This window comes from Podarcis bocagei (genome assembly GCF_964188305.1).
Source record: "Podarcis bocagei genome assembly, chromosome: 9".
Lineage (NCBI taxonomy): Eukaryota > Metazoa > Chordata > Lepidosauria > Squamata > Lacertidae > Podarcis > Podarcis bocagei.
In genome coordinates, this window is record NC_138134.1 from 44,659,336 (window position 1) to 44,681,809 (window position 22,474).

A 22,474-nucleotide genomic window follows, 5' to 3' on the forward strand; every position below is an offset into this window, starting at 1 on the left:
AAAAAGAATATCAAATATTTTGACTCTGAAAGGTATTTCTAAAAAACGTTTTCGTCTTTCTTACAGCAAGAAAAACATGCTTACATAGTATGGCCAACATTGCAAACAAGTGCAACAGACAAGAAACAACACATCAATACTGTGTCCAAATGTGAATTTCAAAAATTTGAATGTGCAAGAAGGTCAAAAGGGGCATTCTAGTATACGCTGAACTGCTTTGTTGCTGTGACTGGGGGACAAGTAGGAAAGTCAACGTTAATAAAAGGAAAAACCTCATCTAGAAACTGAAATGCTTTACTTTAATGACAATAACAGCTTCCTTCAGACCAGGAGTAACCAACTGTGGTGACCTCTGGATGCTGTGAACTTCAACTCCCTTCAGCCTTGACTGTTGGCCATGATAGCTTGGGTGACGGGAGTTGCAGTCTAAACCACCTGGAGGGGGCTAGTTACCCCCAATTCAGACATTGATTTACTTACATACTTTTATCCCATGCTTTGGCATCCAAGTAACCCCTAAAACTCTTTTTAATAACTGAATATGCAGGACTGTTCAAAGCAATGGCCTACGAAGAGCACAGTAAGCTAAAAAGTACAGTAAGCCAAACAAACCCTTGTAAATTTGGAACACATTTCTTCTGCTTCCTTTATCAAGTTGGCTTTCAACATGTACTTTGCACATTTGGAGTTAATAAACCTGTCCGCTGTGTCCAGAGCTTGAGCCTCATCCATCCATCTTGCAGCTTCTTTTATGTTTCCAGCATGCTTGAGAAGACAAGACAAAAGTAAGCTGGATAATGCAGTAAACTGTAGTTTGCCAGGTTCAATTCAATGCAAAGATAAAAGTATGAAAGGGGCAAGTAACATACTCAGTATTGCTTCTCATTCTCAACAGGCCGAAAACAAATCCCAACCCTAACAATACAATTACGTTTACTCTGAAACAAAGGTCACAATGCTCAAGGGAGCTTATTTCCAAGTAACTGTGCGTAGGATTATAACTTAAATCAGGGTTAGCCAACATGGCGTCCTCCAGATGCTCTGGACTTCAACCATTATCATGCACAACCAGCCATGCTGGCTGAAGGCGGCAGCAGTTGTATTCTAAAACATCTGGAGGGCACCACACAGGCTACCCTTAGTTGAGATCAGGGCTTCCCAAACTTTGGTCTCCAGCTATTTTTGGACTACAACTCCCACCATCCCTAGCTAGCAGGACCAGTGGTCAGGGATGATGGGAACTGTAGTCCAACAACAACTGGAGACCCAAGTTTGGGAAACCCTGGTCTAGATCATCTAAGCCATCCTTTCTTATTTAATAACTAGTTATCCTTCTTTCCCCCCCCCTTTTTTTTGAGAAATGCATCCAGATCCTCTAAAATTGGTATCTGAATGCATGGCTTAAGTACCAGGAGACTGGGTATCATTGGCCAATAGAGCAAAAGAGTAATAGAAAGATAGCATGCTGTATGATACACTGAAGTCCCACTCTATAACAAAGAGCAGCCAAGTTCTCTTCTGACTTGCAATCCCTGTCAGGCACATTTCCAAGTTCTTCTCTACAACCATGATGAGTAGAACAACTGGTGCTAGCAGCAGCTGTACGGATGGTAGCAGAGACTGGATTTTTAAAAAAGGAAAAAAGAAAACAACCCAGATATCCTGATACTGAAGTTCTGTGCCAGACACTGCTATGATGATTATATACTACCTCCAGGAGCAGAGGTAACATGCCCCTGATTTTCAAGTGCTGAGAAACAGAATCAGGAGAGGAATTTTGCCCAATTGTCCAGCTTGTGGGCTTCCCAGAGGCATCAGGTTGGGAAACCAAAAGCTGGACTAGAGAGGCTTTGGGGCTGATCCAGCAGGGTTCTTTATGCTCTTATGAGCCCTGACCGACAGCCAAATCATCTGTTCATTCTCCAAATACAAGGATGAAAAAGAATCAAGAAGGGTAGTGCTACGTGGCAAAAGCCTGCTGCAATAATAAAAAGAGTTACCTTATAGATTTTAGCTTTCACAAGGAAGAGTTCTATCAAGGTGGGTGTGCTTTCTATTGCAGCATTTATATATTCCAGAGCTATGGATGGCTGCCCAATTTTGTCATAGTGTTGTGCCAAGTAGTACTGGACCCAGAGTAAAGTCGTTGGAGGTTCTTCTTTACCGTCATCTATTTGGAGGAAATTTCACAGGGTTTTTTTCCCTTTCCATTTTATAGTAAGTTGCACAAGGAAAAACCCAATGGCATGCTATTTGCTACTGACTGCTGAGAAGCTATTATATAGAAAGGGGGTGGACTGGTCTGTGAAGCTTATTAAGATACAGATGGTTTAAACTGTTCCATTTCATGTTCATGCTCTCATTTTTCCCTTTTAGAGTATCGCATATCAGGTTATATAACTTAACTAGAGGTGTTCTACAAAGTACCCAGGTATTCTACAAAGTACACTTCACATCTTAATGTGAGCTGGGCTGAGGACTCTGTGTTGAAGCTGCAGCTCTAACAAAGGAATGAAGGGCAGGCCCAAGTCACCAGGTGCAGCTCCACAGCTCAGCTGCATCACGGCAGCATGGAGAAAGGGTGCTGAATGTGAGTATATGTGAGTGATACAACCCTTCATTTAAGCCACTGCCGTCTAAGCATGGAGCAGAATGAGCTTGGCTGCCCAAATATGGCTCTACCCGTGTGATGCAAGGCTGTAGGCTATGGCACACCCTGAGTTCAATTGATCCCAAGACTAGATAAGCCTGTGATAGAGGAAACTATGGGCAGGAACAGGTATGGGAGGTACAGGTGAAAACCAGTCTACATGGATTGTTTGATGCCTATTCTCCACCCCAACTGCTTTCTTGAGGAGCTTACAGTGGTGCCTCGCAAGACGAAAAGAATCCGTTCCGCGAGTCTCTTCATCTTGCCGTTTTTTCCGTCTTGCGAAGCAAGCCCATTAGTGGCTTAGCGCTATTAGTGGCTTAGCGGGCTTAGCGGATCAGCTGATAAGCAGCTTAGCGGATCAGCTGATAAGCGGCTTAGCGGATCAGCTGTTAAGCGGCTTAGCGGCTTAGGATCAGCTGATAAGCGGCTTAGCGGCTTGGGAAAAAGGGGGGGGGGAGAGGGAAAAAACCCCGCAGGAACTCGCAAGACATTTTCGTCTTGCAAAGCAAGCCCATAGGAAATTCGTTTTGCGAAGCACCTCCAAAACGGAAAACCCTTTCGTCTAGCGGGTTTTCCGTCTTGCGAGGCATTCGTCTTGCGGGGCACCACTGTATTCCTAGCTACAGAATAGTAATATAACATGTGGCACTCACCATTTGGGTTAAATAATCTGCAACTTTTCAGAGAGGTTTCATAACCTACCACTAGCTCTTCTATGATTGCCACCTATAGACACAAGACAACAAATAAATAAAATACCTATTAGTAGTTTAATTCAGCAGACTGCAAATTCAGAGTCAAACCCATCTCCATAAAGTCCTACTTCATAAATACAGTGGTACCTCTGGATGTGAACGGGATCCGTTCCGGAGCCCCGTTCGCATCCAGAAGCGAACGCAACCCACGTCTGCATGTGCGCAGGTTGCCGCTTCTGTGCATGCGTGTGACGTCATTTTGACCGTCTGTGCATGAAGCGAAACCCGGAAGTAACACACTCCGTTACTTCCGGGTCACCGCAGCGCGCAACCCGAAAATACTTATCCCGAAGCTACTTCAACCCGAGGTATGACTGTAGAAGTATAAATCAGAATTGGAAGAATGAAGTCTTCTGTCCACATAAGAGTCTGGTCAGTTACTACTTTTACAGGAGTGTTGCTTTACTTCCTACTCAAGAAGTGATGGACTAGGCCGCAGCCAAACATCCCACAAAGTGGACTAGATCCTTCTAAATCGTTCTCTTGCCACTAGGCTAACAACTAGGGCCCCATATTTGACAAAGGAGCTTCCAGATCTTGAACCTACAGTGGTACCTCGGGTTACATACGCTTCAGGTTACATACGCTTCAGGTTACAGACTCCGCTAACCCAGAAATAGTGCTTCAGGTTAAGAACTTTGCTTCAGGTTGAGAACAGAAATTGTGCTCTGGCGGCGCGGCGGCAGCAGGAGGCCCCATTAGCTAAAGTGGTGCTTCAGGTTAAGAACAGTTTCAGGTTAAGTACGGACCTCCGGAACGAATTAAGTACTTAACCCGAGGTACCACTGTATTTCTAGAAAATACTTCACGGTTTAATTGCAGCCAACAGCAGTTACTTTATATAACATTGCACTGCACTTTTCAAGGTATGACATTAATCAATAGTTTACCACAGACTCTCAACAGAAGCCTAACTTGTAATCCAAGAATAAATTACCTAGTCCTACAAAACACATATCATAGCTTTGCGAAACTAGCCCATCATGATCATCATTTAAGTTTCAGCATGTTAGGGGTCTGTTTTATAGCTCATATTCTACTTCCCTATACACAAGGGCTCAGTCAGTTCACAAGTACTCATATTTCAGATGCACACATATACTGCTTGATTACATCCCAGACTGGGAATGCATTTAGGGCCCTCTGGGGAAGCTGTAAACACACTGGCAGTAAAGAGATTTTAGCCCATGAACACTGCAGGGATCATGGAAATCGATGCATCTGTTCTTGCTTCACCCAGAGTCTTTCCATCCCCAACAAATTTACATCCTTAACCTGGTTCTATGAAAATTAACATTTATAAAGGACATTACTGTGAATCTCTACAGCAGTTTTTAAGGTTCCAGATAGGCCTGTTCAGCATAAGAAAACATAATGATACACGCTTAGTGTCTGATGGACTTTTCTAAGAGAACATTAAAAAGCAAAGCACACAGATGTTATAATGACCTTTTCTTTATCTTTGTATAGTGATCTCAAAGTATTGAAGACCGGTGGGCAGCCTTTGCTGAAATTCATCCTCAGAAATTTATCCAAACATTCCGTAAATTTTTCACCTACAAGAAAAATGTCACAAATGTTACTTTGTATGCTGGCAAATAAAAAAAAGTTTAAGTCAAATGAAGTGCTACATTAATCACTCTCTTTCTTAGGCTAAATTAAGGCAAAGTTTAATATCTCCTGCAGTGCATGAACTTCCCTCTTTGCCACTACATTTCTATGGGGTGGAGAACCGGAACACAACTCTGCCAATCACTTCAACAATGCCCCAATTGAAGCATTTGTGACTCTAACAACAGCTCAGTCTTCTCCAACCTGGTATGCTCCAGAAGTTTTGGACTACAACTCCCATCATGTTAGACCCTGGGTGAGAACCCAGAGGCCGAGAAGGACGGTGTATAAGAAAGAAAATGAGCTGGCATTGATTTCTATATATTGGTAACTCTGTATTAATGTAACGCTTTTATATGTAAACATTTTATAACCGCGTATTTTTGTAATATTTTGTTTGAGTTATATGTTGTTGCTTCATTTTTTTGTACACCACTTAGAGATATTTTTAATATTTTAAGTGGTATAGAAATTAAATAATCAAATCATCCTGACTTATGGCAGTGCTGGCTCAGGCTAATGGGAGTTGAGAGTCCAATACAGCTAAAAGGCAACAGGTTGGGAAAAGCTGCAGTATAGAGACAGGATATGAAAAGTAACCAGGAATTAGGAACTATGCTTTCTAATGTTTAAAGCTGGCTAAAAGAAAGCAAAATTTTGATGCAATTTCTAGGTGATGAAGCAAGAAGAGGCGGCACTCTAATCTTCTAACTCATTCTCCTAATTACCAAAATGCAACTCACCAGACAAAAAGTTCAATGGCAGTCTTCTTGGAACGAGTCCCCTTGGGTACTTAGTCCAAGCTTCTTCATAGATCTTGAACCGTTCTAACATGTTGGCTAGAAGAACAAAAAAATTGGCATTTGGGTTTTTAAGGTGGCCAATAATTTTCATGATTCCAAACGTAACTGAAACTACATTCCCTTGGGTAACTTCCATGGACAAAATCCAGAGTGTCCCTTTTCATACTCCTGGTGCTTGAGTAGTAGCATTTTTCCCCTTTACACAGGTTTCACATGCCAAATTGTAAACCACTCTTGCAATATTTCAAAAACAGGTTCCTACACTGCATGAGAGTATTGGGGGGAGGGAACATTCTCACATGAATTTGTCTTAACCCCCCTTTAAAGCAGTCCAAGTTGGCAGCCATTACTACATATTGTACAAGTGACAGATGGCATACTGAAAAGACGAAACCAAAATAATTTTTGGCTTGCATGCCATCATGCAGGGATTGTGGATTGTGCTGCCTTCAAGTTATTCCTCTGACACAAATGGTACATCAACAGTACATTAACAGTGCAACCTTATTCTCAGGAATAACGTCCCTTGACACAAAGAGCGTCCACCCGCAGGCATGGACCCCCCCCCCATGGTACTGAAAGATGCTTAAGAGTTCCAGAAGAACTGATAGGATCACATTCTCTCCCTACATTTCCAATGGGAAAAGGCTGCTTCTGTTCCAAAACCAGGCCTGAAGTTTTACTGGAAATGATCTGAACAGGATCTTCCAACAGTGACTGAAGTTATCCTGTCACCATTTGCTTTGCCGCCTTGCCGAAGAATACGATAATCTCTCAGGGCAAAATATCTAAATTAGGCTTCTCAACAAGTCCCGCTCTAAGGGCAGTAGAGACAACTGCATCCCTCAAGAAGGTATTCACAACTTCCAAGGCCCACATGGACAGCTCCATTCTGACAGAGTTCAACAGCCAGGATGGGCAGGGATCCAGACAAAAGGTAGGCCTTACCCCACAGATCACCCTTTCCCAGTCCAATGAAGAAAACCAGTCATGTGTGTGTCTTGCCATGTGTGTGTCTTGCCACATGTGCTTAACAATTTAAACTGAAAGAGGCCCAAAGTTGTCATGGAGGCCATCAAATCCTGAGCTACCTCCTAATGATGTATCTTCAGTGGGAATGCTAAAGTCCCTGAAAATAATCAGCCTCGGAGTCCTCAATACTACACTCAGAGCTGAAGCAGGAAGAGTGTTTGGTAGTGGCCATGTTTCGAGTACCCAACACCAGCTGCAGAAACTTTATCCTGGCTACCTGCTCAACAGGATACCTGAGCAGGGGAGCAAATCATTAAGGCTCAAACAACCTCGTTGTCCCTCAAGTGTACACTGGTGTCATGCCTTGAAACCTAGAGAATATATTTGGGAAAAGTAACTCACACCCCACTTCATCCAACCAGGTTTCAGTGGCACAAGCGTGATTGATCTATTCTTGCACAAGGGGGCCAGTAACAACTGACTCCTTGTCTTGACTGAGCTGGCATTCAGCAATAGCATGCTTGAGGGTAAAGCACGTAAACCTTCCTGATTATCGTAGATTGGAAGGTGGGCAAGATGGAGAGCAAGTGCAGAACTGTCTTGTTCACCATCTGCTCCAGTAACTCTGCCCTCCACTATCTCCGCCACTGCAAATTTTAGAAAAAGATCTTAAATTCGAAACACACCAGCATATGAATACCCCCTTCCAAAGAATGACAAATCTATGAGCTTAAAAAGCAGTGGTGGATTTTGAGTCTGGGATAGCTCAGTTGGTAAAACATGAGACTCTTAACCTCAAGGTCATGGGTTCTAGCCCCACGCTGGGCAAGAGATTCCTGCAATGCAGGGGGTTGGACTGGATGACCCTCATAGTCCCTTCCAACTCTACAATTCTATGAATACAATCATCACATTGTGCATAGACTGAATTGTTCCAAGTGTTCCCCCTCATCATCGATGTAGACAAGAACCAACCTGATCACACCTGAAGAACTCAAATATGCAATGTTGAAAAAGTTGTGTTGACCTCAGTTTTATACTACTATGAACTTCTTAGAAAAGTGAGACATAAATAGATAAAGAAAGAAATGTACATTAACTCACTTTTACTGAAATTCAAAATACACTGCAATTCTTGAAGCATAGCCTACATAAAATGAATTCGTCTCCCATCACTAATTTGTTGTATGCTTACACATAGAGCACTTCTCAGCCATCATACACAAGTTTTCTTCAAAAAGGAAAGTAAATTCACCACAATTCAGCTTGCTGTGAAAAGTAACTGAGGATTATGACAAAATATATGCTCCTATCACATATAAAATCAAATAAGGGCTTTGTTATTTACAGGTTCGCACCTAACTTGGTGCAAGCTATATTGTTACCTGGTTTGAGTGCCTTTTCTAAACCTTTGTAATAAGCCCAGTTTTCAGGATTTCTTTCTTGCAATCCTCTATATATCTCAGTGGCTTCTTCCAGCCTGCAGAGTTGTAACAGAAGTTCGCCTGTTAAAAATGCAGAGTTATAAATCAATCGCGAGAGGGTATTTAATATATACATATTTTCCCCCTCACCCCCTGCATGCCCCCAAGATTTGCTATCATATTTTGCACCAATGTAACCTAATATACTTTTGTGTGAAGGGCACACAGACTACCAATATGTTCCAAATTTTTATTCAAAGCAAGAAAGGCCTGAAATACGCTTTAAAAAGAAATAAAAATACAACCAAGGAATATGAAGATGCTGAATTTTGTACTTTTGAGGACTGGAGGAGATGAAAGTAACAGCAACAATATATAATATAGTCCTGCTAAGGTTTAAGCCAATTATTATTAAATTTCATTTATGAATCATTTCCATTGGGGCATCTCAAAGCAAATTACAATAAAATGACACATTACATATATAAAACCTGTTAACAGCAAAACATTTAAAAATATAGAAAGTTTAAATCACCACCACATATGGAAAATCAATTCACATTCAGGACAGATACCAGCTGGGGTAAATATTTTAGAAAGCTTGTTGAAAGAGCAATGTCTTTAGCAGGCACCAAAAAATACAGATAAGACACTTGTCTGATATGCAAATAGGAGAGTCCCAAAGAGCAGGCACTGCCACACTGAAAGTCTCAATGCCTGTAGCATGTGGAATGGACCTCCTGATAAGATGGTTATCTGCAGGATGGCCTCTGCTGCAAAATATAGCTATTGTTTGTGTATGTTATCTGTGAGAAGTGCACTTGTATGGGAACATCTGCCCTTTGTTGTTGAGACTCAGCTCTTTCATCAAGAATTCTACGAAAGATATTCAACATAGAGCTAGCAAATCATTCCAGCAGTGCAAGCATTTCTGTTCTCTCTTCACCCCTGTCCCTCCCACTACTTAACCCAAGGTATAATATATTCAATTAAGTTCAAGACTTAAGGCCAGCTTGCCTCCCAATTTTTCTTGCTTCCGGGTTACAATACAAAGTCACACCCACTTACCAGATTGTTGACAGCCTTTAAAAGAATCAACTCTATTATTAATTTAACATTTAGAAAAATATATAGCACTACCAAATTAATATATAGTACACTTTGAACTTGCCAATTATGTAGTAATTGTAATGCAACTTATTTCTTATTCATTTAATATTTCTCGTTGAGAACAGGCTTAGGAACAAGAGAATCCTATTGGCTCATTTACCTTTAGTTTCTTCAACTGCTAATTTGTCACAGATTTGCTTTTCATAGGTACTAAGATGGTCCAAAGCTTCCTTATATAGTCCTGCTTCCCGGAGGACTTGATTTTGATACAAGAGTAGCTCACTATACTCGTAGTCTACTTTATCAGGAGATGTCTGCATAGGTAAGAAAACATTTCAGTACTCATCCTTTTAATGTTAACATTGCAACCAAAACCCCACATAAACTGATCATGGTGACCTGTATGGGAGAAAAGGGCTGACCATCTGGATTGTCAGATGTGACCCATGTATGTATAGAAAAAAGAGGGAGATTTTGAACTGGTAATGCCACCTGTATGTGGCTCTTCAATCTCCCAAACATTGCCCTTTGCTGAATCAAGATAGCACATGTACCAGCCAAACACATGGTTGGCATTGGTAGTTCTGAAAGAAATGATCACTTATGGAAGGATGGGAATACTCAATCCATGCATGTTTTCTACTTTTGGATGATAGATGACATCAATCATCAGCTCCATAGGGAGAGTCTGATAGGTAAATGTTTTTACCTAGCCCCTTAGGCACACAAAATATTATATTTTATTCTTCCATTTTGATTCTGATTATTTTAGTTATATACAGACTTGGTTTTGTTTTTTTGATGATACCTGTTGAGTCTTCCTAAATTCCTCCAAAATCTTTGCTGCCATTTCATAGTCTTCCAAAAGATGATAAGCAATCGCATAGCCAATCCATGATGCTCGCTGTGCAGGTCTAAGTTGAAGTAACTGATACCTAGTTTCCTGCATAAATGTAATAAAATGGTAGCTTTCACATTCCAGTCTTCTGGATTCAAAACTAAATCAACAGTATTAATCAATAAATCAATGACAAGAGTTCAAAATTTAAGGTTTCAACATATAAAAACCTTCACGTACATTTCATACAGAATCTCTGAAAAATAGTTTGATCAATGTGACTATTCCAGACTGTGTTTTTAAAGAAACCTGAATGGTGCTGATATAGAACTAGTATATTTTTTGTAGTAAATTCTGAGCACTATCAACTATGGCATCAACACAGCTAAGGATGATAATGACTAAATCTGTGTGGAACTCAGCAATGAGATGAGTTAATTGCAACTTGCACAAAATACTAATACTTGACAACTTCACTAACATCTCAGGCTTCTAAGAAGAAAGACACTAGGAAGAACAGCTGTTGAACTACGACACAGAAATGTAACTAAGAAACCATTTTAGAAATCAAACAATCCAGACAAAATAAGGCCATCTCTATTTTAGGATTGCATTATAAAGGGAAAAGGTGGGCAATTCTTTCTACAGAACCAGTGTAACCATCTTGATCTTCCAGATCAAGAGACGTAATAGTATTACTCTATTCTGCCTTGGCCAGACCACAGCTGGAGTACTGTACAGTGGTACCTCGCAAGACGAATGCCTTGCAAGACGAATGCCTCGCAAGACGAAAGAGTTTTCAGTTTTTTGAGTCGTTCCGCAAGACAAATTTCCCTATGGGCTTGCTTCGCAAGACGTTTCGTCTTGCGAGTTCTTGCGAGTTTGTTTCCTTTTTCTTAAAGCCGCTAAGCCGCTAATAGCCGTGCTTCGTAAGACGAAAAAACCCCAAGACGAAGAGACTCACGGAACGGATTAATTTCGTCTTGCGAGGCACCACTGTATCCAGTTTGGGCAGACACAATTTCAGAAGGATATTGAGAAGCTGGAACGTGTGCAGAGGAGGGCAAGAAAGATGATCAAGGGTCTAGAAACCAAGCCTTATGAGGAATGGTTGAGAAAGTTGGATATGTTTAGCCTGGGTAAGAGAAGACTGAGGGGAAATGTGATAGCCATCTTCAAATATCTAAAGGGCTGCCACATGGAAGATGGAGCAAGCTTGTTTTCTCCTGCTCAGGTGGGCAGGACATGAACCAATGGCTTCAAGTTACAAGAAAGGAGATTCCAACTAAACATCAGGAAGAACTTTCTGACAGTCGAACAGACTCCCACAAGAGGTGGTAGACTCCTACTTTGGATGTTTTTTTAAGCAGTTAGATGGCCATCTGTCATGGATACTGTAGCTGACATTCCTGCATTGAATGGAATGACCCTCAGTATCCCTTCCAACTCTACAATTTTACGACTCTGTCTTTGATAATCTGAACCTAGTTCTTCTACAAGTCAGCAAGCAGAAATGTGCATTATTCTAAGCACTTAAGAAAGCACTATATGTGAAATCATTTTGTACTCAACTAAATCCCTACCGCATGCTCTGATCCATGGGGTCACGAAGAGTCAGACACGACTAAACAACAACAAAATCCCTACCAAATTATTATGGTAGAAAGCAAGGTGAAAAGGTTTTGCTCTCTCATACTTCTCATAGTTTAAGAACTATTTAGAGTTACTGCACTTGTAAAACCTTCCTGAAGCTTGATCTTGACTTACCCTGTAGCCTTCAAGATCCCTCATTTGAATTTGTAGCAGAGAAAGGTCCCTCAAAATTTGGAGATTGTCCTTATCCCATTTCAGTGCATTTCTATAACATTTGATGGCTTCATCATATTTCTTGTCTGATCGTTGGAGGAGGCCATAGACATGCCAACCTGGAAACCTCAGTTAAGGTCATCCGTTTTGCAACAATTGAAAATGAGAAACAACTCAACTATTCAACTATTTCCAAGTCTGTAAATGCTTTTTTCCCCTCAGCTAGAGGAACCTGTAACTAGTATACCAATACAAACTAGCATAATACTTACAATGAAATATGTGTAAGGCTCCTCGGAGTATTACAAGTCAGCACTTAAATACAGTTAATTATGCGGCCCAAATATTTCTAAGACTCTGCTGTTCAGGCACTCACTTGAATATGGTCTGTAAACAGAATTAGTAAGGTACAATATGGACTAAAAGCTAGGATGGTTGCTCCAAAGGCGGTAATATAACTGTTCAAAAAGTTTCAAGAAATACATAATACGAAGGGAGAAGCTACCGTATTTTTCACCCTATAGGACGCACTTTTCCCCCTCCAAAAATGAAGGGGAAATCTGGGTGCGTCCTATGGGGCGAATGCAGGCGTTCGCTGAAGCTTGGAGAGAGAGAGGGGTCGGTGCGCACCGACCCCTCTCGCTCTCCAGGCTTCAGGAAGACATCCGCAGCCTGCTTCCCGGAGCACCGGGCACGCTGAAAGCAGAGCTCCCGGCGCTTCGGGAACACATCCGCAGCCTAGGCAGCCCTGCGGGAGGTCCCGCAGGAATGTCTAGGCTGCGGATAGCAGCCTGCTTCCCGGAGCGTCGGGCGCCCTGAAAGCAGAGCGCCCGGCGCTTCGGGAACACACCCGCAGCCTAGGCAGCCCTGCAGGAGGTCCCCGCAGGGCTCCCCACGCTGCGGATAGCAGCCTGCTGTCCCGCGCGCCGGGCAGACATCCGCAGCGTGGGGAGCCCTGCAGGAGTTCCCCGCAGGGCTCCCCATGCTGCGGATAGCAGCCTGCTGCCCGGCGGGCGGGGCGCCCTGAAGCAGAGTGCCCCTCGCGCCGGGCAGACATCGGCCAGCCCCACAAGCTCGGGGGACAGCAGGGAGGCGCAGCGCCGCCATCCCGCTGTTCCTAGACCTTGTTCGGTTTCCCCAACCTGCTTTGGGGGGGGGGGGAATAAAGGAAAAAATGTTTTCCTTTATTCCCCCCCCCAAAAAAAAACTAGGTGCGTCCTATGGGACGAAAAATATGGTACATTTTATGTTCTAGTTTATATATAATGTTTTCTATTTATTTTTTATTGCTTATCATTTTCTTTGTTTGCCGATCTAATGTGCACATTGAAAAGGATACAGACATGACTCTTCAAGTCATTTCGTAGGCCCCTTCGCACCAATTCATATGCCTCTTCTTTTTTACCTAGGCAGTTTAGCGTTAGTCCTTTCATAGCCAGGGTTTCTAAAAGGAAAAAGAAAAAAAATCATTACCAGCTGCACCAAGCCATAGTAATAGAAATAGGTATTTTGAAGTTTTATGAACAGAGAAACTGGTAGCAGAGACTTCTATCAGTAGATTTTGCTTTAAATTCCAATTCTATAAATCTGAAAGCCGGGATATGCCTATTACACAGAAGTGCTTCTGCATCTTTAAGAGCAAATCCCTTTTCTGTTGGAAGATGCCCTTAGTTTTTGTTCAAACAAATAATTCCTTACTGACTGAACATTTATTTGTAGTAGATTCCCAGAAGGGTAACTGTATGTACTATGACTGGCAGGTTTCAGTGGATCTTAATTGTTTCAAATGTGCAGGATCTCAGGACCAATTTATCTCTCCGCAAGAGATCTGTGACTGGATGTTGTGCCATACCTTTCTTTTATTAAAAGCAGTGGGATATGGGATAGGGCATGTTTTGTGTGGAAGAGAAGAATGGGATAAGAATATTTATGGTCCAATCTTTTTAGGATGAAAACAACAAAGTGTCCATCCGTAGCAGAACCATACACCCCAAAGTCGGCTTTCAAAGATTGGGAGACTATCTAGAGCAGATGTTGGGAAAACAGTGGATAATAGAGAAAGGAGAACTCCTATGCCTGATTAGAGTCTATTTGTGTGACTCTGGATATCACCCACAGGTTTTTTAATCTGTATTTTAATTATGCTTTTAATTTTTAATTGCTTTTATTGTTCTATGTTACATTTTAATTGTTGTATCTGTTTTATGAGCGACCAAGAGAACTTATTTCATGAGATGGTATATTCAGTTAATAAATAAAGCTAGTGCTCCTCAGCATAGAATCCCAATACAATTCCCTCCATCCCTAAACCTGCTGTGCTTAATTAGTTAGTGCCCATTTTCTTCTCTGCTGCTAATAACAACTTGGGGCAAAGGGTCAATTTGTATCATGGAACTGACATTAGGTGTGGGGAGTGGGGGAGAGGACTCCTCCTTCAGGTAGTGCCAGATAGGCAACAGCATCTGTATAAGCTGATTCAATAAGCTTAAGATAACTCCTGAAGAATGAACTTATTCCAAACCTTGTTGCGCTACAATAAACATTCAAAGCTGGCACTGATAATTTCTGCATTCTTTTTGTTTCTTCTGCCTCCCTCCTGGCTTTGTGTGTGTTCAAATACACACAAAGATTGCGTGGGGCAATCTTAAGCCAGAAGGGCTTTAAGCACAGTGGTACAACATGACCTGCTGCATGCAGAAGGCCTCAGGTTCCATCCCTGGAATCTTCAGGTAGGGCCAGAAGAAACCCCTGCCCATACTACTGGACAGCCACTACCAGTCAGTGTTGACAATACTGAGCATAATGGACCAATGGTCTCTGACTCAGTATAAGGCAGCTTCCTATGTCCCTAAGCTAAGAAAGTGGCATGTTCTGCCTTAGCATACAGCCTCTTCCCAAAGTCACCCTCCCCCACCCCACAAGCCTTGAAAACAGATATGAGTTCAGTTAGAATAGCAGCCAGGGAGAAGGGATTGTGGGGATGTAGGCAAGGCTGAAAAATGGTTCAGGGCCTGTCTCTTCTCCATATGCAATCACCCACTCCACTTTCTGTATTTCAGTGCCGAATGCTGTTTCAAGGCAGTTCTGTCACCATCACATCTACTACCACTTTCAGTTTTTCTTAGCAGTTTACAAGTCTAAGAAATGTTCCAACATATCATGAATGTGAATACACAGGAGAATAATTGCCCTTCAATTACATACCTTTGTATACTTGCCAAAATCATTTTGGCCATTTTTCAAAAGGCCTTTTGATTTGGACTTTGTTTTCATGACTGGCATGAGGTTGAAGTTTTTTAAAAAATCAATTTCATAATTCAAATTGAATTGTAGACATATATTGCTACCCAAGCCAAACCATAAGGATGAGGCAAACTATAAATATAAGCCAATTTTAAAACTTAACATGTTCAGAACCAGTACTTCTTTATGTAGAAGTCTGAAGACTCACCTCCATGTTCTGCAAACTTTGGATTGGAAAGAATTTGTTTGCAAAATTTCAAACCATTTCTGTACTGTTTATGTTCATAACACCTCTGTAAAGACAAAAAAAATCCAAAGCAACTGTAACAAATGTGATAGAAATAAGCTACACTCATAAACCCGTAACCTTATCAAGCAAGAATGAATCCAACCAAGTCATTGCATGAGCAGAGCAATTTTTGCTCACGCGGCAGAACTTCCCCTCCATCCCCTGTGCACCTCTACATCCAGCCAATTTGCTCTTGGGGAGTGGGGAGTAGGCTGAGAAAACCAGATTTGGGGTTGTTCACAGGGACAGGAGAGGGAGGGAAGTGGCTTTGTGTGAGCTAAAATTGTTCACTCATGGAAATATTTTGTTGGATATAACTTAGTTTTGAAGGGATATGTGGGTGGCAAGTTTAAACATGAGGGATCCCATTTTGTTAACAGTTCCTAGCACAAGTGTTCTGTATACAATTAAAGGTTGGGAGAAACAAATTTCAGGAGTAAAGAACATGATTCTTCCAAACTCTTCAGCAAAATGATAAATAGATATTAGTAAGAAGAAAGTTATTCCTAGTCTATTCCTGAAAATGACTTGCCCCATTGCAAATTCACTGTTAAAAGCCCAATGATTTATTACACAGGTGGTATATCATAAAGTTCTTGACAGTTACATCACAAGTTTTGCTTTCAGCGCAGAATGTGATTGAAGATTTCATTTTTCTGAAAACTAAGGAGAATCAAAATAAGCAAAGTATCTTCTAGAGCATTATGTTCACCATTCAAAGTCCAAATCAGAAACCTGGGAAGGGGGGGGGGGGAATGAGTCACCGCCAGAATCCTAACTTCATGTTGTTAATTGCCCTCCTGGCCCCCAACTTTTTGCAAGTTTTAACCCCTCCGTACAAATTTTTGTTCATTGTTCACAATATAGTTAAGTGAAAAATCATTTCTTATTGAAATAAATTCCCTATTGCTATTGAAATGAAAATCATGCAAAGAAATCATGTATTTTCTCATTTATAATTTCTATCTGTTGATTTACAGATAAGAAGCCATCTCATTTTAAGCGAGACCACTGGTCAGTGCATCCAGCACAGCAACATCTAATTGAAGAGCCCATGTCAGTCCAAAGTGCCAGGTACTCAAGATTCTTTGGCCACATTTGTACATCACAGAAAATCAGAGTTTGAAGTTAGTGTGTTTCAGACAAAGCATTGTTACTATTAACAACAGTTTGTCAGTTCAGGTGGAATGACAAACAGCATTTCCGCAGAAATGAAGCTTCTGAGCTTATCCTCCCAGCTATATAACAGGAGGGTAGGGTAGAAGCAAGTGAGCCTGAAATTCACATCCCATCAAATTATGGTTTAAAGTGTGAACTCAGCCAGTCTCTGGAGACAGCATGGGGAAAACTGGGAGTTATATATGGCAAAGAACATGCCCTGAGTTATGGCTCATCCCAATTGTATACGTTTCACAGTAAAAATAAAATTGTCCACATAAGAGTGATAAAACAGCCATAAAGGCTGCATGCTAATACTGAATGCTAGCATGCCATACTGAATGTTAACTAACTTATCTTAAGAACCAACTTTCTTTTTTTAAAACAACAACCCTCAAAACTAATTTACTCTTGGGGAGGATGCTATTCAAGAACTTAGGTTATTCTACATACACATGCCTGGGAAAGTATGTTCGTTAATATTCATTTCTGACTAGATTAAGAGACCCATAAGTAATTTCAAAATCATTCTGAAGCTCCACATTTTCTGAATCAATCGAAGTCCATCTGTGGCACTATCAATAGTTCTTCAGCCCAAAAGGAACATTATTGTCTATGTATTATAAAACTTAATTAGAATTAATGTATAAAAGATCCACAGTGCCCAATGCTCAACAGTTTGGCACAGGAGGTTTCTTTCATCACAAGCTGCCTTTGAAATTTGGGAAATGGTGTGTTGTGATTTTACTCCCATACTCAATTTTGTCTTTTTAGATATAAGGGCAGAAAAAGAAAAAGAAATAACACCCCATGGAGTATCATCTCTCTAATAAGCTGTCATTAATAAGGAATTTATTGCTGGAGGAAGTCATTTATTCTTCACATTGCTAAATTAAGAACAGCCCATTAGCTGCTCCTGTAGCTTAGCTATAAACTTGTTTACACAATCGGAATTCAGAAGGTCACTTTCCCAAGAGAGTACCCTTTGAACCACCTCTCTGCATCCTTATTAAGAACTTCTGGCTGTAGCAGCGCAAGTCATCTGGGCTATTATCAATGCAATAGTGAACTGATGCTGCAGCTGAAGCCAAACCTGCAGTTTAGGTCGCATATACAGATACTCTGTGGCTGAATTCCATGTCACTCCTATTGAAGTTTGACCTATATAATAATTATATCCATAAACATTTAATGTCTTGCCTATGACTGATCTTGCTTTGCCAAAACAGCAATAACTTGAATCTAGTTAAGATGCTTCATTACTCTGTTGAGTAGGGAGCTATCCTACAGATTCTATCAGTGACTCTCCAGGGTGTGTCCTAAAGTGTCACGCTGAGCTGGAAAAACAGCCCCATGTTTCCAAATGTCTACACAAGATAACAACCACATTGAGACTATTGTCTTCTTAACTCACTTCAGATATACCAAGGAGCAATATGAACACTGAGAAGGGAACAGTCACCTTTATTTGGGCTAGTGATAACTGTGGTCATCAACTTAATTTGCTCTCCATATATATAAATAGCCCTTCAATTCAATAATTAACTCCAAAAGGCATTCAGACCACCAGGCATTTAATGTACTAGCACAATGTTGCACAACCAGGTTTATGCAGCATAGTCTATGGCTAGCTCATATATATATATTGTATGTAGGGCATTTTACTTCAAACTCCAGGGTTCAAAACCATTCTGCAAATAAACAAACCACTAAATATACAAATAGTGCTGATTCTCCCTATGGTCATTGTTACCTCTGAATGCGAGTAAACATTTTTATTTATTTAATTATTGCATTTTTACCGTATTTCACCTTTCCTCCAAGGAGCTCAAGGTAGTGTCATAGTTTTACACTCTAACCACGCCATCACACACCACTGTGCCACACTCCTTTTTACATATATGCACTGGGAAGCATGTTTTAAATTCTACATTTTTTCATGCAGTGACCAAGTGACTGTAGCTTATTTCTGCTAAATTGTTTAAGTTACCAGCGCTATTATGAAAGGAAGGATGCTACAGGCAATATCTGAAAACAAGACATTCGAAGTTTATTTAGTAATTAGTGCAAATTTCCACAGTGCATAGGCTCACTATACTGGTTGCTTACCAGTTTGATTCTAGCTAATCTAAACTTATTTAAAGCATTAATCTACCAACTGGTGGCTTGAGGATTTGGTTACATCCAAGTTGAAGTGGGTTGTACCAGTTGCAGCACTACTACCTTTTTTGTTTTGCATGCTATTATCTCAGGAGGAGAAAGAAGAGAACAGGGAGCATGGAGAAGTGGGGAGAACAAGAAAAGAATAGAGAAGGAGAAAATCCAAGAGAAAGATGGACATCTATCAGAAAAATGAGAAACAGAACATATGTTGCATGTTGGGTCTGAAAAACCGAAGACTACTGGCGTAAGGGGTACAGGGATAAGCAAGTAATAGAGTACAGATATAATTCCTTGCAATAAAAATGAAATGTTAATGCAGATGATCAGTTATAGAGAATGCTAACCATGAACCTATTGGCAAATTCATGATCTATAGTGACACACAATACGTTTCTTGCAGTAGGCATATAATCATGCATCCACAGTGACACCGATAAAGGATTTATGCAAAATCAGTGGAAAGCTATGCAGGAGTTTATTTGTGTAGTTTTGTATCTTGATGACAAAGTTTTTAGAGAAAAACTGAAAAGAGAGATACTGCATTCTGAAGGCCAAATGTCTCAATCATTCTTTCCAAAGTTTTCCAATCACAATAAGTTTTCATTGGCCAGGTTCACATATAATGCTAAATCACAGTTCAGTTTAACAATGAAGCCTTAAAATCATATCCACCACCCTTTCTTCAGAACAGCTTCAAGGATATTAGAAGCTTCTGCTTTAGACTAACCACAGTTTAGTTTATCTCTTAACCAAAGCTAATCTCAACTATGGTTTGTGGAAACAGAGCAGAAAGAAAGCAGGAGTCTTCCATCTCCTCTAGGGAGGCAGACGGAAGTTGCTAAAGATTATTAATCAGTTTGTAAGCTGCAGAGCAGCCTCTTCAGCTTCTGAATGTGTAAGGCAACCCTACCAATGCCCACACAGTCTCTTCTTACACTGGAAATTCTTCAGAGGATGCTAGCTGGTGATATACTACTTTAGAAGTGATATCTGATGGCAAGGAATTATAACTGAGATTTGAGCCTTGGTTTAATTAATGATACATAAATGGTATGATACAGAGCTCTAAAAGCAATAAGGCTTCTTAAACTACAGATGACCCGAAGGTGAAATTCCTATATAATCCTTACTTATCTATGGGAAATGAATAGTTAGTATCTAATTAACTTATCACCATTCAAGCAGGTAAGTTTAGAGAGACCCCAAATACCAGAGTTTTCATTTAAGATTTAAAAAATTGAAAATATGCCTACCAAAAGAAAATTATGAGGACACTAGGGGGATATTTGCCTTTCCTATTAAAGGTCACCCACCTGCCTTATGTTTCTACCATTAACCTGGTTCACACATCATGGTAAGCCACAGTCTGAAACAAACTTTGGGTAACTGTGAATGAGCCATTGGCATATGCTTCACTCCTCTCTTTGCTGAGCTGAAAAGCAATAAACCACAGCTCTGTTTTAGGTTTATGTGCAAACAAGAGCTTGTGATTTATTTCTCCTCAAATAATCTACAAAAGGAAGCCATGACCAAACCATGGCTTCTTCTCATGGAGTGTTTTGAGAAACAGAAACTATAGTAGTGCTATGCCTTTCTTCCCTCCCAACTGGCAAAAGGCAGAGTTGGGCAGGTGCAATTTAAGAAACTTGTTTAAACACACTGCACATTTACAGGAAGTCATAGTTTATTTCTAACTATGGCTTACTGTGACACGCAAATGGGGACATGTATAACATTTCCAAAGCTAACACGGCCCTTTTTATTTTGTAAATAGCCTGCATACTTTTCAAAACCCATTTAAACTTTCATTAGTAATCTGCAGTGGGCCCCGCTAGACCACTTTACATTTGCTTTAATGCCTACTTGTGGCAATAGCAAGTGCATCTCAACACGCATGCATGTGAAATATGAAGTGCTTACCTTATGAAAATATGAAGTGGTAAAGATTACACATACCAAGCATACATGCTATGGGGTGTGTGCTGATCATATTTAGGTATGCCAAAGGTTTGGAGGTGGGGTAAGCATTCTATGCCACACATCCCACACGCACAGCATGCTCCACTTTCTAGCAGACCACTTGGATTGGCTAACATCAGTTTCTTGAAGCTGAGCACACATGCATTTTCATCCCAGTTGTTAACTACACATTGCACTGATAAAAGAAAGTCCTAGAAAGCAAAGCTACAGGCTCAGTAATCTAGATGGGAAAAAGCAACTGGCATTAGCTGGCTGTAAACTGGCATGGTGGCAACTGTTCTAAAGATGTAGCTGCATAGCTGCATTTATTTGATTTGCCATGCATCTGAACACCTCAGCATAAGAAACTAGACAAGTTTAGCACTTTCTGAGGATAACAACTAATCTGGGTGAGTCCCTTAAATGTGCTTGATAAAAGCATTTTACAGACCTGTTCATTTGCATAACAGTGTTAAAATGTACACAAGCAAGCTGGGGCAAGCAAGGAACATTGAATTAAATTCCTCATCTTATGCTGAACTGGTTGTTCCAAAAGCATGCGTCCAATTGCAACAATGAAGCAATAATCACTCCATGCTTTACTATGGCTCAAAGCCCCATGTTAGTCATGGTAATGTCTAGGTTCTACACTTCAGGAGTACTTGACCTCATTACTGAAATTAAGCAGGTGCGGATCTGGATCGGTGCCTGAAAAGAAACCACTGGAAGCACTCAAACTAAGCCACTCTAAACAATTCAGAGAAGAGTAGGATAAATACAAATAAATAAAATTGCTACTTTGTATACGTATAACATATTAAGTACTGTCATACCTCTTGTTACGTTTGGTTCAGGATACGTCTTTTCAGGTTGCGTCCCGCAGTGACCCAGAAGTACCGGAAAGGGTTACTTCTGGGTTTCGCCGCTCACACATGCGCAGACACTCAAATTGACGTCACATGCAGGTGCAGAAGCGGCGAATCGCGACCCACGCAGACGCGCATTGCATTCTGCTCATGTTGCGAGCGGGGCTCCGGAACGGATCCCATTCGCAACCAGAGGTATTCCATAAAAGTTTTCACCTGCGTAACTTATGAGATCACATAGATAACACAATCCTTTTCCTTATCAGTTTTCATGTTGTCCATAATATAATTGTACCCCAATTACTTTCAGTGAGGCTATAGTGTGCTACTCATGCAAGTCCGCAGGCTCAGCAACCACACAATTTGAACACTACAATACTCTGGACACAATCTAGCACGTGTTCAACTGTATTCTGCCCTAGTCAATGGGACTTAAAACACTTTAATCAATGGCTAGATTGCACCCTGTATTATTTACAATTATCATTTTAATATCAAGGCCTTATAACTACTTGGGAACAATTCAGTATTTCTTTTTCCTAAGTTGTTTCTTGAGCACAGATTGTTCCACAGAGCGTATTATTAACAGAGAGCCATCAAAGACAATCAAATAATTTAGGAATGCAAAGCATACCAGATAACCAACCAACACGTTGATTAACATTCTCAAGAAAGAAATCCATTTGCTTTTAAGTTTTAATAGATAAAATGCAGGGCACCGTTAACTACAGTTTCTTAATAAACAATGTTTTCAGTTGCCCACTTCACCAGTTGTTTCAATTAAGAGTATAATCCTAATCTCACTTGCCTGGGAGTAAGCCCCA

General features: G+C 40.7%; 1 protein-coding gene across 1 annotated transcript in view; it reads right to left on the minus strand.

The window, feature by feature from the left end:
* The window catches only part of NAA15 (N-alpha-acetyltransferase 15, NatA auxiliary subunit), a 33,167-nt gene that overhangs the window by 9,331 nt on the left and 1,362 nt on the right, over positions 1-22,474 (minus strand). The window contains exons 2-12 of the mRNA XM_081209213.1: positions 15,424-15,508; positions 13,312-13,416; positions 11,934-12,091; positions 10,137-10,271; positions 9,489-9,642; positions 8,180-8,299; positions 5,763-5,858; positions 4,858-4,964; positions 3,307-3,379; positions 2,001-2,170; positions 613-765 (exon numbers count right to left, since the gene is read on the minus strand). Of these exons, the coding sequence (XP_081065339.1) occupies positions 613-765; positions 2,001-2,170; positions 3,307-3,379; positions 4,858-4,964; positions 5,763-5,858; positions 8,180-8,299; positions 9,489-9,642; positions 10,137-10,271; positions 11,934-12,091; positions 13,312-13,416; positions 15,424-15,508 (1,356 nt within the window). The remainder of the gene's footprint in view (positions 1-612; positions 766-2,000; positions 2,171-3,306; positions 3,380-4,857; positions 4,965-5,762; positions 5,859-8,179; positions 8,300-9,488; positions 9,643-10,136; positions 10,272-11,933; positions 12,092-13,311; positions 13,417-15,423; positions 15,509-22,474) is intronic.